Source organism: Xenopus tropicalis, chromosome 6 (assembly GCF_000004195.4).
Source record: "Xenopus tropicalis strain Nigerian chromosome 6, UCB_Xtro_10.0, whole genome shotgun sequence".
Taxonomy (NCBI): domain Eukaryota; kingdom Metazoa; phylum Chordata; class Amphibia; order Anura; family Pipidae; genus Xenopus; species Xenopus tropicalis.
Genome location: NC_030682.2, coordinates 132,371,686 through 132,393,385, shown reverse-complemented (window position 1 = coordinate 132,393,385; position 21,700 = coordinate 132,371,686). Strand labels below are relative to the sequence as shown.

Below are 21,700 nucleotides of genomic sequence, written 5' to 3'. Positions count from 1 at the left end.
AGCAGGGGGAAAGGTTTGGAGCAGAGGGAAAGGTTTGGAGCAGAGCGTTGCACATACAGTAGCAGGGGGAGAGCCGAGCGGGGAGGTAGGAGGGGATGAAGTCATTGTTGCTAATCTCTAAAGATGAGTTATCAGCAATGCACAAAGCCTGACTGATGAATCAGTGCCACGGAATGAGATAAGATCTCAAGCAATTTTACCACTTTCTCAGATATCATTTATGAGCACTATAGAGATTTCCATCTCCCGGCCATCAAAAGCAGGAAATCCTCAACTGCATTCACTTTCCCCTCACTCGCAGTGTTATTAAAATGAGGTTTTTATGGAAGAAAGGAATGGAAAGCCCAGTATGTATATATATATATATATAGCTCCTTTTTCTCCCTCTTTAGTCTCCTCGTTTACCATCAGTATTATTATCTAATGCAACAAGGTCATTTTATGTACAGGGATAATTAATTAACTGACGCCCATCAATCAGGAGGAACAAGAGTGCAGGGGATATCTCTTTGTTTACTGTGTAGCACTTAGTTGTAGCGTTTAGTCCCCCAACATGACTCCACACCATTATCTTATCTCAATGCTGGTGGGACAAATATCCCCAGTATGGTACAGCAGGAGCCAGAAAATCAGCCGAGCGGGAGATCTAGTTGGAGTATGGTATCTATTATTATCCAGAATATTGGGTACCTTTTCCAGAGCTCAAGGCTACCAAAAAAGATGTAGACATAAGAAAACCAATAGGATTAGTTTGCCATCAACCTGGCAATAGGTTTGTTTGCAACAATGACGACTTTATGTAGTATAAGTAAATCTAGCGCAACTGGACTCGTTGAGTAATCATTGAAGACGTTTTACTACTCATCAGAGCAGCTTCTTCGGAAGCAACGTTTACTTTACTTCTATTAGATTTACCGTGATCTGGATAAATAAAAACCTTCATAGATAATGATGACTTTATTTGTGCAAAAATGAACACAACTTATTGCACGTGCAAACATGGGAATAGTTGCACTGACTGGGGCTCATTAATCAACACTGGGCAAATTTGCCCATTAGCAGTAACCCATCAGCAATTTGCTTTTTTTCAGCCAGCTGCAGGTAGAACAATGAATGCCACATTTTGATCGGTTGCCATGGGTTACTGCCCATGGGCAAATTTGCCCAGTGTTAAGAATTGACCCCCAGTGTGTGAACCCTGCAAATACCACCTCTTTCCAGTAGTGTTACTAAGTCCAGGGTCCCCTCTGTGGACTGTGTTAAAAGGTGCAGCAGACTTGCACCCAGGTAAGACAGACGTCATGACAACGACAATGAACATTTGTGCCTGATTTGTCAAAGCGCACACTGGCAACCGTATTTGTTTTGATACATCAGGTGTAACTGCAGAAAATGCTATAAATGAATTGATAAATCAGCCATTAAGTACAATTACACACTTATAGCACTTTCTGCATACCAGGTTTTCAGAAAACCTTTATACCCGACCTGTATTAGCACGATAAACGCATATTTTTACAAAACACAAAATCAAAGAAACGTAAATCCACTCTAGACAAAATGCTGATCAGACTCTCTGCCCTACAATATCAATCAAGTAAATAAAACCGTTGCCCTGAGGTTTGACTGACAGCTTAATGCAAACATTTTTAGTGACTCTACAAATGTTTCTTGCAGGGTGCATTTCAGGGCCCATGGCTAGGGTTGCCATCTTTTCCCTGGCCCCTTTCTGGCCAATGACATGGAGACAGGACAAAAATGGACGGGCTATGGCATGGAGGGGTGGGGCTATGATGGGAGGGCACAGCGGCTACACTTCGGGAAAGCTGCAGAGTGGAAGAGGTAATGGGTGGGACTGAGGGGGAGCAAAGGGTGTGATGATGGTGGAGTAGGGGTGGAACTGGGGAAGGATGGAGGCTCTCTCTTAACCTCCTGGTGTCCTTTCTGATCCCTCATTCTCTTTCCAGCTGTCTCCTCTATCCTTCCCTTTACTACTCTCTACTATCTCCATTATCCTCCTGGCTACATTTCCCCAACTTTTCTATTAATTGCTTCCTCCTCCCACCTATTTTCATTAAAATTACATTGTCATCATCATCATCATTGTGGGTTCATTTTTTTTTTTTTGCACCCCTTCTCTACTTCTTTTACCCCAAACTCATTGGGCAGATTGCTTACAGTGCTCCCTTTGCCCCAGGGCCCCAATAATAACAGGGTTCATAGAGTCACTTAAGATGCTAAACGGAGGGAAAATTGACCTATAAAATCACATAGTAGGGATCATTAATGACCAGCCAGACAGCATCAGGGGGGCACAGTGCAGGAGAGGGGGCACCTGTGAGTCCCCCATTGTAGCAAGCACATTGCACTCTGCTTCAGAGGTCATAAATGACCCCTAGTTAATTCATAGACTAGGTTCATCCAGACATAAGTCCAAATTCAACCAGTATATAATGTTGGTAAAGCAATGCTTTAATATACATTATCAAACATTGGCAAGTATGCAACTCCCAGCATCCTTAGCAGAGAGTGTAGTTCACAAGTGCTTAAGAGCCCTTAGCTTGCTGTCGCTGCCATGGAAGCAGCTATTTAGCCTGCCTACAGACTCCAGGACACACTGACAATTGGAAGTTTGTTACAGTAAATAGAAATGTCAAAACATCTCTGCCTTAGCTGTAAGAATCCCTGGGAAATTTGCCAGTTCGATCTTTTTTAAATCCTTTTAAAAAAAAAAAAAAAGCAGCTTTCGCTTGCCACTCTCGCTGCCACTCAACATCTGTTTGCCAAAGAATAGACGGCAAATAAATATTATTTTGAAATAAATAAATTAGTCGCCCGAATCAGATTCCACCGCTAAGGAGCGTGTTTTTATACCGAGCTCCCTTTCTGCAATATCCATTTGCGCGCAGCCATAAATTACTCTCTAATTAGCAGCATCCAAAGATCTTATCGGGGGTTTTCACAGTGCCAAGCAATAATAACTGGAAGTTCCCATCTCTCCGCGAGCCCTTAAATGTACAAGCGAGATAGGAGCTATCACATGCTCAGGCAGGAATCTCACCAACGTGGGGCGGATGGAAGAGCTCTAGAGGAAAGGTAATGGGAGAACACACACACAAAAAAGACAGAAAAGCTGATTTGTATGTATAAAAACCACAAGTATTTGGTTAATTTTAGCCATTCACAAATTGTCTCAAGCATAACTTTTATAGACAATTTAGTCTAAAATTAAATGTACAGCATGGTTTGCCTGGCTACAGTAGTAGTAGGGTTGCCACCTGGCCAGTATTTTAGTGGCTTAGTCAGTAAAAGACCTACCAAGGCTGGGGCCTGTATTACAAATTACACATTTACTGGCAATGTAGTTGCTGGTAAATGCCGGTAAATTTGTAATACCCTGAATACCCCCTTAAGCCCCTGAACCATTCAAAACTGCCCAAAATGTACCCTTTCTCTTTCCCTGATCATCCTTGAGATGTCTGTAACATCATAGCTCCTCCTTTCATCATAACCCCTCCCCTTCTATGTCACAAACAGCCCCCTTTCTTGCTACTCCTGCTGCCCGGTAAGTTCTTTTTCAAAAGGTGGCAACCTTAAGTATCAGCCATATCTGATCCAGACTTAACTACAGACTTATATGGGGAAATAGAATAAAATGGAAAAAAATGTGAAAAGTGAGCCCTATGCGGGAACAATTTTTCCTTTGCACAAGTTTAAAGGTACCCCGGGGTCAAGAATGGGCCCAAAAGAGTATGACACGGAGGTCAGGAAAATTAACCTTTAGAGTTGGAATGGACAAGTGGCCAGAGTGAATGGGGAATGGGATGGCTTTGTTGGGGCAGCCTGATTCAATGGCTTCTTTTTACCTTGGGATTAAGTACAGGTACTGTTTTATTGTTACAGAGAAAAGGGAATCATTTAACCATTAAATAAACCCAATAGGGCTGTTCTGCCCCCAATAAGGGGTAATTATATCTTAGTTGGGATCAAGTACAGGTACTGTTTTATTGTTACAGAGAAAAGGGAATCATTTAACCATTAAATAAACCCAATAGGACTGTTCTTCCCCAATAAGGGGTAATTATAGCTTAGTTGGGATCAAGTACAGGTACTGTTTTATTATTACAGAGAAAAGGGAATCATTTAACCATTAAATAAACCCAATAGGGCTGTTCTGCCCCAATAAGGGGTAATTATATCTTAGTTGGGATCAAGTACAGGTACTGTTTTATTATTACAGAGAAAAGGGAATCATTTAACCATTAAATAAACCCAATAGGACTGTTCTGCCCCAATAAGGGGTAATTATATCTTAGTTGGGATCAAGTGCAGGTACTGTTTTATTATTACAGAGAAAAGGGAATCATTTAACCATTAAATAAACCCAATAGAGCTGTTCTGCCTCCAATAAGGGGTAATTATATCTTAGTTGGGATCAAGTACAGGTACTGTTTTATTATTACAGAGAAAAGGGAATCATTTAACCATTAAATAAACCCAATAGGGCTGTTCTGCCCCCAATAAGGGGTAATTATATCTTAGTTGGGATCAAGTACAGGTACTGTTTTATTATTACAGAGAAAATGGAATCATTTAAACATGAAATAAACCCAATATGAGTCTAGACACCCTCCAAAAGGCAATCTGTTTCCAACAACTAAACTACAAATCCCCGCAACCCCTAACACTGTGTTATATATATATATGCATAGATTTATATATGGGTTGATATCTGGTTTCCCTGGTTGGTAATAAAGCTCATATACAGTATATGTACCATTATTAGCTTTGGGGAATTTGTAAGGCCTGGCTTTTTGTTTTATTCCATTGACCTTTTTTGTGTCATGTTCCCTTTAAGGAGCAAAAGGTTAAAATATAACAAATATCCTTCTGCTTATCCCGTATTTCCATTCCGAATGCCCCTTGTGTGAGCTAATTTAACAATTAGGATTCCATTTTCCAAGAGCTTTATGAACCACCAATGCATACAGCCAATCCCTAATCATCTCCAACCAAACATGGATTTCTCAATTAAGATTAAGCTGCCATATGAAATTGGTAATGAAGGCAAACCTTGACCTAGCGGTATACATTAAACGCTCGCTGGCGCCTTGATGCGATATTCTTTTCCAAAGGATTTTTTTCTCAAATCATCTTTAAAATGAATTCTCCAGATAAATGTAGCTAAAATTATTGCACAATTTGATGAGCCACAACTACAGTGTAAGTCAGTGAAACTGCTAAACCCATCTGGTTCATTCCCTTCCCTGCTGGGAAATCCATATCCACGAATGCAGTAAAACATACAGTACATTTCTCTACTAGTGATGAGTGAATCTGTCCCGTTTCGCTTTGCCAAAAAATTTGAGATTTATGTCAAAACAAAATTTTGATGTGTAAAAAAATGCCACGTGTGACTTTTTTTTAAGACGCATAATAATTTTGATGGGCATTTCGCAAAAACACCCAAAAAGAACACAGAACACGGGAATTTGCCGCAAATCCATGCCTGCCAAATTATTTTGGCCATCATTATTCTCTACAGATTTACAGCAAAGAGCACTGCACTTCTCCTCCTACCACCAGCTCTAGGCCACCCATTGTAATTATTATTATTAACATTTATTTATAAAGCGCCAACATATCCCGCAGCGCTGTACAATAAGTGGGTTTCATACATTGGACATACAGAGTAACATATAAAGCAATCAATAACCGATACAAGAGGTGAAGAGGGCCCTGCCCAAAAGAGCTTACAATCTACAAAGAGCTTACATGTTAAGGCCTATGGTACACAGCACAAAATTTAGTGTGTTTTGATAGGTGCCATGCTTCAAAAAAAGTAGTGGGCAAATGCCTAAATTCCGACATGTGTGCCATAGGCCTATAACATATAACTTCCCCAGGAGAGCGACCACGTTGGCAGAGATTAGGTCCCTGATAGGGTGCACGTTTAACCAAGGCCATTTATATATCATCTAATGCTTCTACAAATGTTATAAATATATATATACATACCTCTGCACACCTATCAATACACTCATATATTAAAAAGAAAAACAATAAATAGTAACTACTAGTTTACTGAACTGACTGTAGATATTGAGATCACAATAGCCTTGGATATTCTGCTTGTTCAAGAACTCATCCAGGCCCCTCTTATAGGCATTAACAGAATCTGCCATCACAACATGTATGTATGTATCTATGTATGTATGTATAACTTTATTTATAAAGCGCTACTTATGTACACAGCGCTGTACAGTAGAATACATTGATACAAACAGGGTGTTATTAAGATAATAATAGATAATGACAATAAATACAGATAGATACAAGATAAATACAGTTGCAATAAAGTTAAGAGTCAAAGACACAAGAGGAAGGAGGTCCCTGCCCCGTAGAGCTTACAATCTATATGGGAGGGTAACTTATAGACACAAATAGGCAAATATAGGTGCTGTAGGTCACAGTGGGTGACACTACAATATAAGTGCCAGTTCCCAGATCAGGTGCTGGGTGAGTGCTCCAAGAGGGAGTCTTTAAGTTTAGTTTTAAAAAGACTGAGAGAGGATTGCCTCCGGAGGAAATCAGGGAGGGCATTCCCAATGTAAGGGGCAGCAAGGCAGAAAGGGTTAAGGAGGGAAACAGCAGTAGTAGTAGGGGGCGCAACCAAGCGGTTGCTCACTAGGAAGGGCATTCCCCAACCTCACTGCCCTCACTGTGAAAAACCCCCTACGCTGCTTCAAATGGAAGCTCTGTTCCTCTAATCTAAAGGGGATGGGGTGGCTCTGGTGCGCTGATCTTTCCTACGGGGAAAAAAGAATCCCCTGCTTTTTGTATTTTATAATGCCCCCTGTACCTGTAAAGAGTAATCATGTCCCCTCACAGGCACCTTTTCTCCAGGGAAAACATTCCCAACCTTGACACTCTATCCTCATAGGTTAGTTCCATTCCTTTTATCAGTTTAGTTGCAGTCTCTGCACTCTCTTCATGCATACCCTTCTAAAACACTGAGGTCCAAAACTGGAATCATTTTTACATTCATAATCGAAAATAATAAAACCAAAATATTAGACAATAAGTAGATGTGACTGAGCCAGAAACACTGTTTGCTGTGCTGTTACTAAAACTGGCACTTCAGCGGGATCTGATCACTCATACAAACTTCAGTCAGCAACCTCTGAAGCTCTATTTGCTTCTTATAATATAATAAAATAATAATAATAATAATAATAATAATAATAAACCTTGTATTAAATTCAAAACCTAACCTATCCAAATCTTACTACGATTCTCACCACTATTAGTACTGAGGATGCAGGAAATACAGTACAATACAATAGTAGTTGAAACCAAACACACATCTCCTATAACTTATTTATTTGCAATTGCTCCTATATCTAGTATAAATAAATTTAAAGCAACTGGACTTGTTAAGTAATCATTGAAGACGTTTCACTACTCATCCGAGCAGCTTCTTCAGTTCAACTGACTGGTATGGGAAGTCCTCAGTCCCATACCAGTCAGTTGAACTGAAGAAGCTGCTCGGATGAGTAGTGAAACGTCTTCAATGATTACTTAACAAGTCCAGTTGCTTTAAATTTATTTATACTAGATATACCATGACCTGGATGAATGAAAATCTTCATAGACAATTGCTCCTATAGCATCACTAGTTTAATTCAGTATACTTGGGTAAGTTCTTCAAGACTAGGGTAACAACAACACTGTGGTTAAGGAGCAGGGTTAAGGAGTAGCCACATAGTAACTTGATGTTGATTACTACATAACTCTCTCCTCATTTGTTTGCATGGAGGTTATAATTTAAATTGCTGCACTGAAGTCATTAAGGTATAAAAGATACACCCAGTACAACACTTAATGACGAATCATCATGGCTAAATTCCAACTGGGGAAGTTTCAAAAACATTCAGACAACGACAGAAAGAAAGGCACGTGACTTCAAAAATGGTGGGGCGCCCATTCTGCTTATCTCTTTTGTAGCAATTTTATTTTAGATAACTTTAAAAAATACTAATGCCGCCGTCGCCGGCCTGTGAAACCCAAAGTGAAACACTTTAAAGTTCTCGACTTGTAAAAAAAAAAAATAAAAAAAGAGTCGGCCGCCTGATTTCAATCTTTAGAAGTCAGGCAAGCTGCTGAATTTAGATAACCAGCACAGGGGCTGCTCGTGGAAATAGCGCATATACAGTGCTGTAATACAAAATTTATTAATACATGAAATTGAAAAAATTGTAATTGCGTGCTTTTAACACTGCTCAATAAGGTAAGTAAATGTGACAAAATTGCAAGGTTCATAAGAAACGGTCACGGCTGAGTAAGACAGAATACTCGCATGCATCCTGTTTATTTCCAAGCCGTAATCACACATTGTGGCAGAGGCCGGCAACAGCGCCAGTATTAAGCATGGCCGCGTATCAGTTGATTTGATCGACCCGCTTGCGCTCAAGCACGAATTCTTAAGGACTGGTATGAACACCCGAGTCCCCACACTGATAGAACTTTGTAATACGCTGGTGCAGCAACCATGAGGTTTTGTGAATCTAGCGGGAGAGATATCAGGCCTTGGTCTTCCCCTACCAGATAAAAAGGGAGCCAATCAGCAGCCCTATCTAAGTGTAGTTTATTTATATAATCTTTCCTTCACTGCATTTTATATTATCTCACACTCTGCAACGTATTTATCTATCACCACCAACCTCCAGATACTACTGGGGGGGAAAATATAATAATAATAAATACTACCTGTGATTTAACAAGAGAGGACTGTACCAGTGTGGGATGCGGGGAAGTGACATAACACCAGACAGAAATGATTTTGTAACTCCACTGTTTCACTCTCCCACATAAACAGTCATATCTGGGAATGAAGCGGAATTTTTAAGATGTAATAATGTCATAACAGTTTAGTATTTCAAAAAATCTTAACTAAAGATACAATGACTGCAAAATTAGACTTTAAAAATTAATATATAATATATATATATATATATATACGTTTAAAAAATGTCTAAATATAAGTTGTTAAATAAATTTCCTAACAATAAAATGTCTAAAAAAAAAACTTAAATGTTCAAATAAATCCTTCATTTTTAAAAAATCAAAATCGCACACTGGCTGCGTGGGTCTAAGTGGATTTGATGGTGGATTCGATTTAGAGAACATGACTTATATATAAGAAATACAGCTGAATATTTAACCTTGTGTTTGGATTCCCATTTCCTTATTGATGATAGAAAAAGCAATAGACTGTGAAAGTTGCCTTTGCGACAAATTCCACTCGACTGATACATGTCAGTCAGCGTGATTTTATTTATATGTAAATGTTCTGACATGTGTTTACTTAAGGAAACATATGCTTTTGGCTTATCTGATCGAGATGGTAAATGTTCTGGTTCTGTACATTTTTGCAACTGATTATTCCAATGTTGTGTTTGTATCCCAGCTCTGATTTTGAATTCAGTTGCCTTTATTTAGACACACTCAGACGTCATATTTCTATCTCAAGTTAACCACGTTGTCCTTAATAAATGCTTTGTAAATCCTAACGATCACATCTAGCAATGCATAATCTCTATGGCTACGGCAGATACAAGAAAGAGATCTCTATTTTATATAAATGATTTATTTTTACATTCTTAGTAAGAGGATAATCCCCCACTGTACTTCATTTTTTGGCTTTGCTGAATTAGAGGAAATGAGAAACTCTTTATAACCGACAAAATAGAATTTGTTAATTCCTAGGCTTTATTATTATTTATTATTATTAACATTTATTTATAAAGCGCCAACATATTCCGCAGCGCTGTACAATAAGTGGGTTCCATACATTGGACATACAGAGTAACATATAAAGCAATCAATAACCGATACAAGAGGTGAAGAGGGCCCTGCCCAAAAGAGCTTACAATCTTGTATGTTCATCACATTTTATAATGTAACACGGGTATAAATATAAACTTAATACATGTGAGTTTCTGTGATCGCTTGCTTTATATTTCTACATTATTGAGTTTTGCAAAGAAAATGCCCCTGCTCATTTTGCCACAAAAACAGGGGCTTTTTTTCTCTGAAAAAGAAAAGAATTGGCAAGGCCCACCGAAAACTGACAATTTGCCTAGGCTTTGTATGTTCATCACATTTTATAATGTAACACGGGTATACAGTAAATATAAAGTTAATACATGTGAGTTTCTGTGATCGCTTGATTTATATTTCTACATTATTGAGTTTTGCAAAGAAAATGATGCTCCTGCTCATATTGTCACAAAACAGGGGCTTTTTTTCTCTGAAAAAGAAAAGAATTGGCAAGGCCCACTGAAAACTGACAATTTGCCTAAAACACCTATATTTTAAGTTTTTTATTCCCAGATTAGGTTTTGTTTTTACCTTTTCTATTTCATTAAGGGGAAAAAAAACACAAAATAAAGAAGAATTTCCCATGGTTATTGGTCAGGATATTTTGAATATGGGCTCTTAACATACACGTGCCTTGTACCAGGATTTAGGAACCAGGCTGTAGTATTGCCTCAGGGAAGCACAGAATATCAGTACCAATAGGAATGAACAACAATTCTCTCAACATCTGCCTAGCTTAGTCCATACAAAATACATGTAGCACCCAAATATCTCTTCCCTCAGTCAAAGTAACTGTACAAATGTTCTTTTAGCACTGATTTTACAGCACAAAAGTTCAATATTCAGTCTCCTTACTCATTAAATCATTAAAAATAAATGGTTTTTGGTCAGCCAAATAATGAAAAATAAAATAGAGAAAAACTAATGGGGAGAAGGTAACCTCTTTGCAGACAAGCTTTGGGGGCATTAATATTTAAATCCTACCTATCCCTAGTGATTGGCATTCAGCTTCTATTTGCAAACAAAAACTAAATCAATGCTCTTTGAGTTCAAACTAGATCCCTAAACAGTTTGCCACTCTCCTTGCGCAGATAAGATTTACTTTCTTTGACCCAAGAGATGGGAGTTGCCATGACGATCCGAGAGTCCACTTTCTGTATTGATATGTTGCTGATGTAACAACAAATACAACCAGATCTGGGGGCTGATAACGGTGATTAATTAATACTCATATTGATCCATACATGCAAGAGACAAGGCTATTAACTTCGAGCCTGAAAAGTCAATTGTTACCTGTGGCACAGATACCAACAGCTGATTCTGAAACCTAATAAACAAATGTGTTATCTGTATGCTAATCCATTGCTAAAGAATGCACAGGATTTCCATAGTTAAACACCCTGGAACCGCTTCTACCCCTAAAATGCCATATTTTTTAAATGAGTATTAAATCTTTTGAATGGTACAATATTCTTGCATAGCAAAACATAGTACAATTACTACAGCAAAATGGGAATATCATGTGAGTTAGAAATATTCATTGTTCTTCATTGTTTATTGGGGAAAATGGATCTTTTGAAGTTCTGGACTCTTGATAACAAGCTTATAACAGCCCAGGGCTTTCCTTTTCCCTATGTTCTTTATTAAACAAAATGTTACATATATAGTGAATAGCAAGAGGTAAGTGATAATACAGAGAAGATCAACAGGATTATATCAAATAACAACATAATTGCTCTGATCTAAAGTTTCCAATCTATGGGTTTCAACTATAAAGTAAGAGTTTTTATTATAAAGACTGTTGAGGAAGAGGAGCTATAGGGATCAGATCTCAGATTATCTACTCATCCCACTGTTCTACTCTATTCAAGCTGACCCCTGGCCGGATGCACTTCTCAAAGGAATTAGCCCAATAAATATGATGAAATGAAGAATTGAAAATTAATTGCTTACATACCAAGTATACAGTAAAATAAGTTATAGTCAAAGCTTATATTTCCCTAATGGAACTAATTCATATAATCTAATGGTGAATAACCTTAATACTGCCCACCTGTCCACCAAAAAGACAAATTCAACCGATTCCCACCGAAATACAGGAGGAGCCTGATACAAATAATTTTGATCGGCTGGTAAAGATCATAAGTTTTTAAAATGAAATACAAGTTTAAGAAGCTGCTGGCATTGTATTAATCTCTCAAGGAAAGAGAGAAAATAAAACTCACAGTGAAAGATACTGGTTGGGGGGGGGTGAGAATAATCAGCTTTGGACATAAAATAAAACTTTTAGAAGCTGTTGGCATTGTATCAATAAATAAAACTCACAATGAAAGATACTGAAGAAAGCAAGATCGGTGAGAGGCCACTGGTGCAATATAGAGATTAGCACAGCATCTGTTATTCCTATCTGCCATGGCAAATGTTTGCATCTTATATGCATTCATTAAAAGCATTCATTAAATTCATTCAAATATTAATTACATGCAAAATATGTAAATAACTCCTCTTATATTCTATAGAACATGTGCAAATGGTTTATTATCATTACAATGGGTTAATAGTATTGAAAATATCTATTTTGTAATGATGGTGTTTTTTTTTAAGGATGCAGAGAGTATATAGGGGGGAAAAATTGCCATTAAGTGACTCCCTTTGACTAAGGTCAGAGACGTGGCAACCTTCCAGCTGGGGGTATGGGGCTGATTCATTGCTAGAGATCATCTCTGTACAGTCCTGGGCAGTTGCACACTGAACACATTGAATCATTCAAAATATTTCTCAGTTCTGAAAGAGGCATATATACCTTGCCTTCTGCTTTCAGCGCTAATTTTTCAACAAATGTTATTTTTTTAAATGGGAAAGTAAAGTATATCCTTATAGGTACCTGCCTTACAGGTAGAGAGCAAAACGTATTCCAAAATCAGAAGTTGAAGGATCACAGAAACATAGCAGCACAGGCAGGCAGAAGGCAGGGAGATGGATCCACATTCTGACACAAAGACTTTATTGTAGCTTTTATTTTATTAAAAATGTCTTTCCTATTATCATTATACTTGCAAAGGGTCCGGCATTATTTGGAAATCATATTGTGCAGCGTTGGAACAGTTGCTTGTCTCTCTTCCCAGCAGCCAGGGAAGCCAGCCTTAATGTGCAATATCCTACGTGTGCGTTAATGAGCAATTTCCAAATCTCTCTATCAAATGCAATCAAATGATATTTATATTGGGTACAATGTTTATTATTTACTGTACTATATTATTACTGCTTATATGGGGCTACAGGCATCTGTGTGTATAAATGATACTTATATGCAAATATAAACATCATTTCTTTATTACGTAGGTTTGGGCATTGTTATTTATATATATATAATTATATATGATCTATTATCCAAGAATCCAGAAAGCTCTGAATGACATATTTGAATTTCCTATTTAAACAAACAATTCTTTAGTTTTCACTTGTTCTCAGTGCTTTGTATCTGATTTTGTTAGATAGTTATTGGGTTAAAAAAAAAACTCCATCAAGTATGACCCCTACATATGACCCTCAGCTCATATACATACACATAACTATACAGACCTATCAATATGCTCACATGTATAAAAAAAAATAATATATATATATATATATATATATATATATGTCAATACACTCACATATACAAATATATATAAATACAAGTATAAGAAACAGATGGTAGTTAGTCCAAGCTGCAGCCACAAAGTCCTGTTGAAGTCTCTAATTGAGGTCCCAGACATAACAGATCCCCTATCTATCTATCTATCTATCTATCTATCTATCTATCATCATCAAGTATAGACAGATTTTATATACAAGATATATTTATCTATAAAACTATAGTTATAATCATTATCGGAGACATAAATAATGTTTACTAACACACCAATAAACCAATCGTATGCATGGATAAATACAAATACCGCAGAGAATAAAGGATATTTTATATGAAAATGATCGTATGTATCAATTCCCCAATGGTTGAAATGCTAAGCTATTGTGAGAAGGGCCCTTTAATCCTAATATTTCATTCTGTAAGCCCTGTTTGCTGATTTGACTGTTTTCTTTTTAATATTATAATATTCTCGTACTGTGCTGCGGCACTTTCTGGCACTATATAATGAAAGCATTTGCGTGGGGTGGGAGCTAACAGGTGTTTAGAAACCCCCTTTGGCAACAAATTTTGATACTGGGCCGGTACTGAAAATATGAACATTTACAGAAATGCCATGGTGGAATCGGCCCTTGAAAATCCTGTGATTTTCCCTGATTTATGTGCAAGAGGGGATTTTGTGCATATGTAAATACACCCATATTTATATAGTAGTAATGGCAGCAACAAAATGTGGCAAAACAAAATGTCTATATGGTATTCTTTTCAACCTCTACTATTGTCTATCCTTATATCATATGTGCTCTTCCTGTGAACCTCATATGGATCAAATGTATAAATGTAACTGGTTGGGCATTACCTATAGACAAATTCATATTCTTTACTACACACACAAGCTAGAATAGAAACTGGAATACCCTATACAATTTACACAGCTAGTGATATACTGCCCTTTCATCTAAGATGGATTATATATATATATATATATATATATATATATATATATATACATACAGGTATAGGACCTGTTATACAGAATGCTCAGGACCTGGGGTTTTCCAGATAAGGGGTCTTGCCCTAAATTTGGATATTACAGAGAAAAGGGAATCATTTAACCATGAAATAAACCCAATAGGGCTGTTCTGCCCCCAATAAGGGGTAATTATATCTTAGTTGGGATCAAGTACAGGTACTGTTTTATTATTACAGAGAAAAGGGAATCATTTAACCATTAAATAAATCCAATAGGGCTGTTCTGCCCTCAATAAGGGGTAATTATATCTTAGTTGGGATCAAGTACAGGTACTGTTTTATTATTACAGAGAAAAGGGAATCATTTAACCATTAAATAAACCCAATAGGGCTGTTCTGCCCCAATAAGGGGTAATTATATCTTAGTTGGGATCAAGTACAGGTACTGTTTTATTATTACAGAGAAAAGGGAATCATTTAACCATTAAATAAACCCAATAGGACTGTTCTGCCCCCAATAAGGGGTAATTATATCTTAGTTGGGATCAAGTACAGGTACTGTTTTATTATTACAGAGAAAAGGGAATCATTTAACCATTAAATAAACCCAATAGGGCTGTTCTGCCCCCAATAAGGGGTAATTATATTTTAGTTGGGATCAAGTACAGGTACTGTTTTATTATTACAGAGAAAAGGGAATCATTTAACCATTAAATAAACCCAATAGGGCTGTTCTGCCCCCAATAAGGGGTAATTATATCTTAGTTGGGATCAAGTACAGGTACTGTTTTATTATTACAGAGAAAAGGGAATCATTTAACCATTAAATAAACCCAATAGGGCTGTTCTGCCCCCAATAAGGGATAATTATATCTTAGTTGGGATCAAGTACAGGTACTGTTTTATTATTACAGAGAAAAGGGAATCATTTAACCATGAAATAAACCCAATAGGGCTGTTCTGCCCCCAATAAGGGGTAATTATATCTTAGTTGGGATCAAGTACAGGTACTGTTTTATTATTACAGTGAAAAAGGAAATTATTCTTAAAAATGTGAATTATTCCATAAAAAATAGAGTCTAAGGGTGATGGCCTTGCCATAATTTGGAAATCTCTCGTATAACAGGTTTCCAGATAATGGATCAGATACCTATATATATATATATATATATATATATATACATATATATGTACTATTTCTTTAATTTAAGCATATCAAATAATCTTGGTAAGAGGCCATAAAACAAACAGGATACATTTATATATATATATATATATATATATATATATATATATATATATATATATATATGTATTGATAACAACCAAGGCTCTCTTTATTAATACACATATTTCTTTATGCATGATATAAATATATTATAAGTATATAGTATAAATATATTTGTTTCCTACAGAATAATGTACGTATAGGGTATATAAAATCACTACACGTGCATCTATTTCCCATTATTCCTATCCTGTGTTTGTAAGAGAACTGCCCTCCTTTTATCGATCGACTTTTTATTTCATTGGTGTAAATTGGTGTCAATTTTGCAATAACGAGTCAGTATTTAAATGGGATCGTATATTTTTTTTTACACTGCAGAAATACCAACGGTGCAGTTCACAGGCTTTATAAATAATCAAATTTTTTTTTAGTTTTCAGTTGTCGAAATATATGCGTTTAAGAAAAATAAATAAGGTTGTGGGGGAAAATCACTGTTTGCAAACAAGGCCGCCCTTATAAACTCCTCCCACAATTTCCGGTGAAACGCTAATGGACTCTGTTAAGGAAAAGCAGTTGGAGTTTGCAGGCGACTTGGAGGAACAGGGGGAATATCACAACAAAAGGCACTTTGCCCACATCTGTTTATCATACACAAAAAAGAAAAACCCATGCACTAACGTCAGCCCCATAGAGCAATAAGTAAATCAGCACTTGTGCCATAAATTGTGCCGTGAAACTATAGCCCTGAGAACAATCTGGGCAATTTATTGGCATATTGGCAGGAGGTGATAAGGCTAAAACAACAGCAGCTAGCAGCTGGCGCGGGGAGATGGCCTGATAGCATTGATACGGGGCACCCAATACAAAACACCTTCTCCCCTATCACTGCTTTTTATCAACCTCACATTACAATAATAGCTTATGAGAGAGAGGTTTTATTTTCTGAGCTGGGAGGGAGAACTCTTTCCAGAGCCCTGTAATATAATAATAAAAAAGGAAAAAAAAAAAATAATAAAATAAAATCAGATTTTTTTTTTTCTCTCTGACAAAAACGTGGGGGCAAAATACATAATTTATCACGGCATTATCAGGAAATCCAGGCAGTCTAATCAAGGAGCACTGAGTGACTATTTTTTGCCTTATCATCCAAAGTGGTAGAAACGGAGAAGGAATTATCAGGCGAGTGCAGATTGCTGGGCTGGAATTTTAATGGTAATAATCGGGTTTCTGATGGTATATCTTCCCCGCTTATCTTTCCCATTATCTCCCCTTATCTGGCCAGTCATCAGAGCAAATTAATGGTGCTCTTTCAGCTTCGCCTTTTTATCGCTGCCCAGAGAGCACCCAGGGGAAAAGTATAAGCAAAATATTAAAATACTGCATAAATCACAATTTTAGATAGCGGAGAAAGAATGCAGTAAGAGGAGGTGGAGAGAGAGAAAAAAAACTCTTCCCAACAACCTTTTTGTCCTTTAAAATGACTGTCTATGGAGTTTCTTGGCTCAGGCTGACTTTCTTTTTATTTTTGCTTCTTGTTTATAGGTCTAAATCTATCGGTTTACGTTTCTCATCCGGAATTTGCACAGAGGTCTCGTTGGCTGCTGCTCCCCTTCTCCCCTTCACTTTAATAAGCAAATTAAATTAAAAAAAATTAGAATAAATGCTGTAATTATTTTTATATTTTAAATATTCTCATTTACTGTGTATAAATTGTATGAGATTGCTACATTAGAAATTTTTGGGCAATCCCACAGGCACACATATTACACAGATATGCACTGTAAATAAACACTGAGGCCCTGGCAATACGCATACAGCGCTGCAGCTGGGCATACGGGTATCTGTACAAGCTGAATTCCGACCAGTCACGCTGTATATTGGAACCAACAACTTTGCCAACCTCTTATGATAAATATGGGGGCCCTCTATAGCAGGCAGAGACACCCCATAAACATGATACACTGTACATAAATATCTTTTTTATATATATATATATATATATATATATATATATATATATATATATATATATATATATATATATATATATATATATATATATATATATGAAAAAGTATTACATAAAGTTATAAATGAGAATGCCCTGAATACAGGGAGATAGAGACAGAGAAACAGACAGACAGATAGATGGACAGACAGTCATATAGGAAGATAGATGATAGATAGATAGATAGATAGATAGATAGATAGATAGATAGATGATAGATAGATAGATAGATAGATAGATAGATAGATAGATAGATAGATAGATAGATCACACTATGGTTAACATATATACATATATATACACATATAATATATATATATTACATATATATATATATACACATATAATATATATATATATTATATATTGTGCTATAACCTCGCTATGAGTATGTGGTTTATGAATTAACAATACAGTACAAATAATAAGCACTATAAATAAAAAATACAGATTGAACAGAGCAGATTATGAACTACTAAAAAGACCAACTGCATCTTGTCTCCACTACCTGCAATGCTATGATACAGGTCTATTCACTAAGACACTGCTGCCAATTAGAAGAAAGGGCTACTGTACGTACATTAAGGTAAAGCCGAGCGCCGCAATCCCAAACCAGCTACAAAAGGATATTTTTTGTGTATGTAAATGTTTATAAATTGCTCATCACCATAAAGACGTTAGGCGAGCTGCTATGCATGACTGGATATTGTTAAGGCCGAAAGTGGTAATTATGACCATGAAAACAGCTAAAAACAAATGAATCCACAATTAATAAGGTATTACAAAATTACACTTTTATAATGCAAAAGTCACCAAAAATAACCTATCCCTATACAAGGAAATTCTGAGCTAAAATATATGAAAGAGGGTGTATTAAGTCATACGCTGGCGAATGTGCTGGCACTAGTGCCATTTATTTAATGACAAAATGAGAAAGAATAAAGAAAAAAAAAGAATAAAAATATAAATATTTAGGCAGTAAAACTCAGCAATGCCAAAAGTTCATGGTGCCCCTAAGAGCAAGAGAAAGTGGCAGAGTGGGAAGGGCTGCCAGGTACCAACACTCTATCAGGCTGGAAATATGGCAACAATTTATCTAAAACTTTTCCCAAGTATTTCTGCCTGTGTGAGGGGGAAAATGAAGCAGTAAGGAAACCCCCATTTCTGTGCAGAATCAGCAGCAGCCGGAGAGGAACTCCCATGTTCTCCCAGAGAATAAGTACAGTAAGAAGTACAGTAGCTCTGGGGCACAGAAGTTCTATAGAGACAGGCAAACTGTACTGAGGGGCTACTGCTTCCCCAGGCTGAAGGGTGGCAGTCAGAGCAGATGCCTCACTGCCAGTCAGCTGGCAACACAACAGCAGAGAGAGAGAATGGGCAAATCTATACAAAGTGACAGTATATTGGAAATACACAGTTCCATTGCACTGATATAGGGATATATCCGATCTGCCACCCTGCCCAAGTGCCCACCCCAGACCCGGTTCCCCAGTGCCCCCTGGGTGCCATGTGCATGGGACTTACGTTTGATTTGCCGGGGTTTGCTCTGCTTCCTCCGGGACATTGTGCGCAACTTGCTCCAAGGTAACCGACTGACAGATCAATTGGTTGGTTTCATAGAAGAAGCCGATCGATGGCGTGCGATTGGGAGTCGGACGGAATGATTGGGATGGGAGAGAGGGGAGTGAATGGGAAGTAGCGGAGGGGACAGCGGGGCGGGGAGCCCTCTCCTGGACTTGCTGGGGGGATGCTGCTGCTACTGCCGCTCTGTCGCCCTGACTGCTCGCATCCACTCGCTCTGACTGATCGCTGAGGGGGGAGGAAGGGAAGGAGGAGCAATGGGCACTTTTTCAGTTGGGAGGGAGATAAGGAATGAGCGGGGAGGGGAAACTCTTAGCGAACTGTCACCGCTGGGAAGCGCAGCCCTGTGCGACTACTGCAGCGCCGGCATAGGGAGCCTGGAATTGGCGCACACTGGCGCTATCTTTGCGCTGTCTGTGTGGGTATGAGGGCACCGCAGGGGGGGAATTTAGCGCGTTAGGGAGATGCCCGGCTGGCAGCAATGCTCTATATGGAGATGTAATGTAACGGAGCAGTTCGACTGGATATACGATTGGTTGCTGGTAAACTGCACCTCTCTGCACTCCTCATTAAGCAAAGCATGGCGGGCTTGTTTAGGCATGGGCAGCAGCATCACAGGGAAAAGCAAGGCAGGGATTATATTATGTTGTGGGGTGTTTTTACTAAATCTGCCCAGGGGTCCTCCAGCTGAACTGCAAATCACAACCACGTTTTGGGAGGTGCAGTTCAGATTACAGGTAGGACATGGCTGAGGGATTGAATCCCCAGTCTTCAGGTAGAGCTTGGCAGTGTGGGACTGGGACCCCAGGGGCCCAGCGGAAAGCCTAGACCATGAGCCCACTCTCTAAACCATTTTTCATCCACTTCTTACTTAGTCTCAATATTTTCCTAGTTTTTTTTCTTAATATACTATAATCTATTCTTCTGTATATTTAGTTGTTTTGTTCCCATAGAGAAATAGGGAATGTCCATGAATTAGACCAAATGGCTAGCAGCAGGAGGGCCCACTGACACCTGGGCCCCCCGGGAGTTTGCTGGTATCCCTGTGGGCCAGTCTGACACTGGAGCTTGGGGCCCTGTGATCTCTAACTCTGACCTGGAAACTGTTACAGTCCAGTAAGTAGCAGAGTAGAGTGCAAGCATTGCTGCCAAGCGTGCATCTTCTATCTGGCTAGCATGGGCTAAACTGTGACTGGTGCAGCCTCAAGTTTACCACACCCACAATTACCTTAATAAAAATAACCCTGTGATGAAATTAAAGGGTGCAGCTCCTTTTTTATTAGTCAACAAGTTAATTACCAATATCTCTGTATTTAAAACATAAACACAAGGAATCATTGTCCCATTATTATGGCCGCCTGCCTTGCCAGCCACCCTTACGCAATGTTCTGTAAAGGTGGGCACGTGATAGCAGGACAGCCTATAGTTTTCTCCACTCCAGGGAAGTTATGCCCAAAGAGCTACCAGTTCCACACTTACCACAATGACGGTACCGCACCTCCCAAGCATTGCAATCTGCCAAGCAACGGCCAATTGACACCTTTAAGCTGGTTGGACCCCCCCCATCAAGCTCCAGGAGCACGCTTTTGATTCTATGTGGTAAACCTAAATTGAACATGTCCATACCCACATTAGATAAATGGATGCCATCAGCTGCCCACCACCATGTTCCACCTAGCTGCATCCCAGCAAACCCCCCATGCACTTCACAAAAGATGAAACAACTTTGTTGATTTTTATTCTGCTCTGCTCCAGGGCCAATACGCCACACACATGGCACCATACTACATGGGGAATAAACTCTGACCATACCACTATCATCTTAGATAAGAGGGTGTGTAACCTCTCATTATCTCTCTGTATGCGAATAAGCTCTCTTTGTGAAATTGCCCCTAAGTCATTTGCACCAGCATGAATGATGAGGATTTCTGGAGCCGACCCAACTCTAGAGAGCCGTGCTGCTTCGCGCAGGACTAGATGAACAGATTGACTCTAGAGTTGCCAATAAGGAGGCCAACAGGCCTAATGAAACTGGTTGTCGTCGGTCTGGTGTCCTCCCTTTTGGGTGTTTTAGTCCCTTTAAAATTTGCCTAACTGTAAAATGCTTAGTAATCGGTCTATTAAACATTAAAGTTTCTTTTCTAAGGCTGAAGCAGAAATCCCTTCCACACGCCATTTTCCAAGAAAACATAGAATTAACTCTATTCTGAATCAGACCTCCATGGTCAAAGACCGCCAATCCTTCTAGACTCTTGTGTATGAGACCCACATAGAGACTGATAAAGAACTGACCATCAGATCCATCAGTCTAGGATTCCCCAACTCCAGACCTCCTACGGACAAGGCCAACCAAGTAGTTCTGCTTCCGGTGCCACCTCTCCAAAGCGGGACCACT

The 21,700-nt window shown here is 38.4% G+C and overlaps 1 protein-coding gene across 1 annotated transcript in view; it reads right to left on the bottom strand.

Annotated features, from left to right (window-relative positions):
• Positions 1 to 19,514, bottom strand: part of zfpm2 (zinc finger protein, FOG family member 2) — a 258,173-nt gene extending 238,659 nt beyond the window's left edge. The window contains exon 1 of the mRNA XM_002931563.5: positions 19,249 to 19,514. Coding sequence (XP_002931609.2) covers positions 19,249 to 19,288 — 40 coding nt within the window. The 5' untranslated portion in view covers positions 19,289 to 19,514. The remainder of the gene's footprint in view (positions 1 to 19,248) is intronic.
• Positions 19,515 to 21,700: the final 2,186 nt, after the last annotated feature.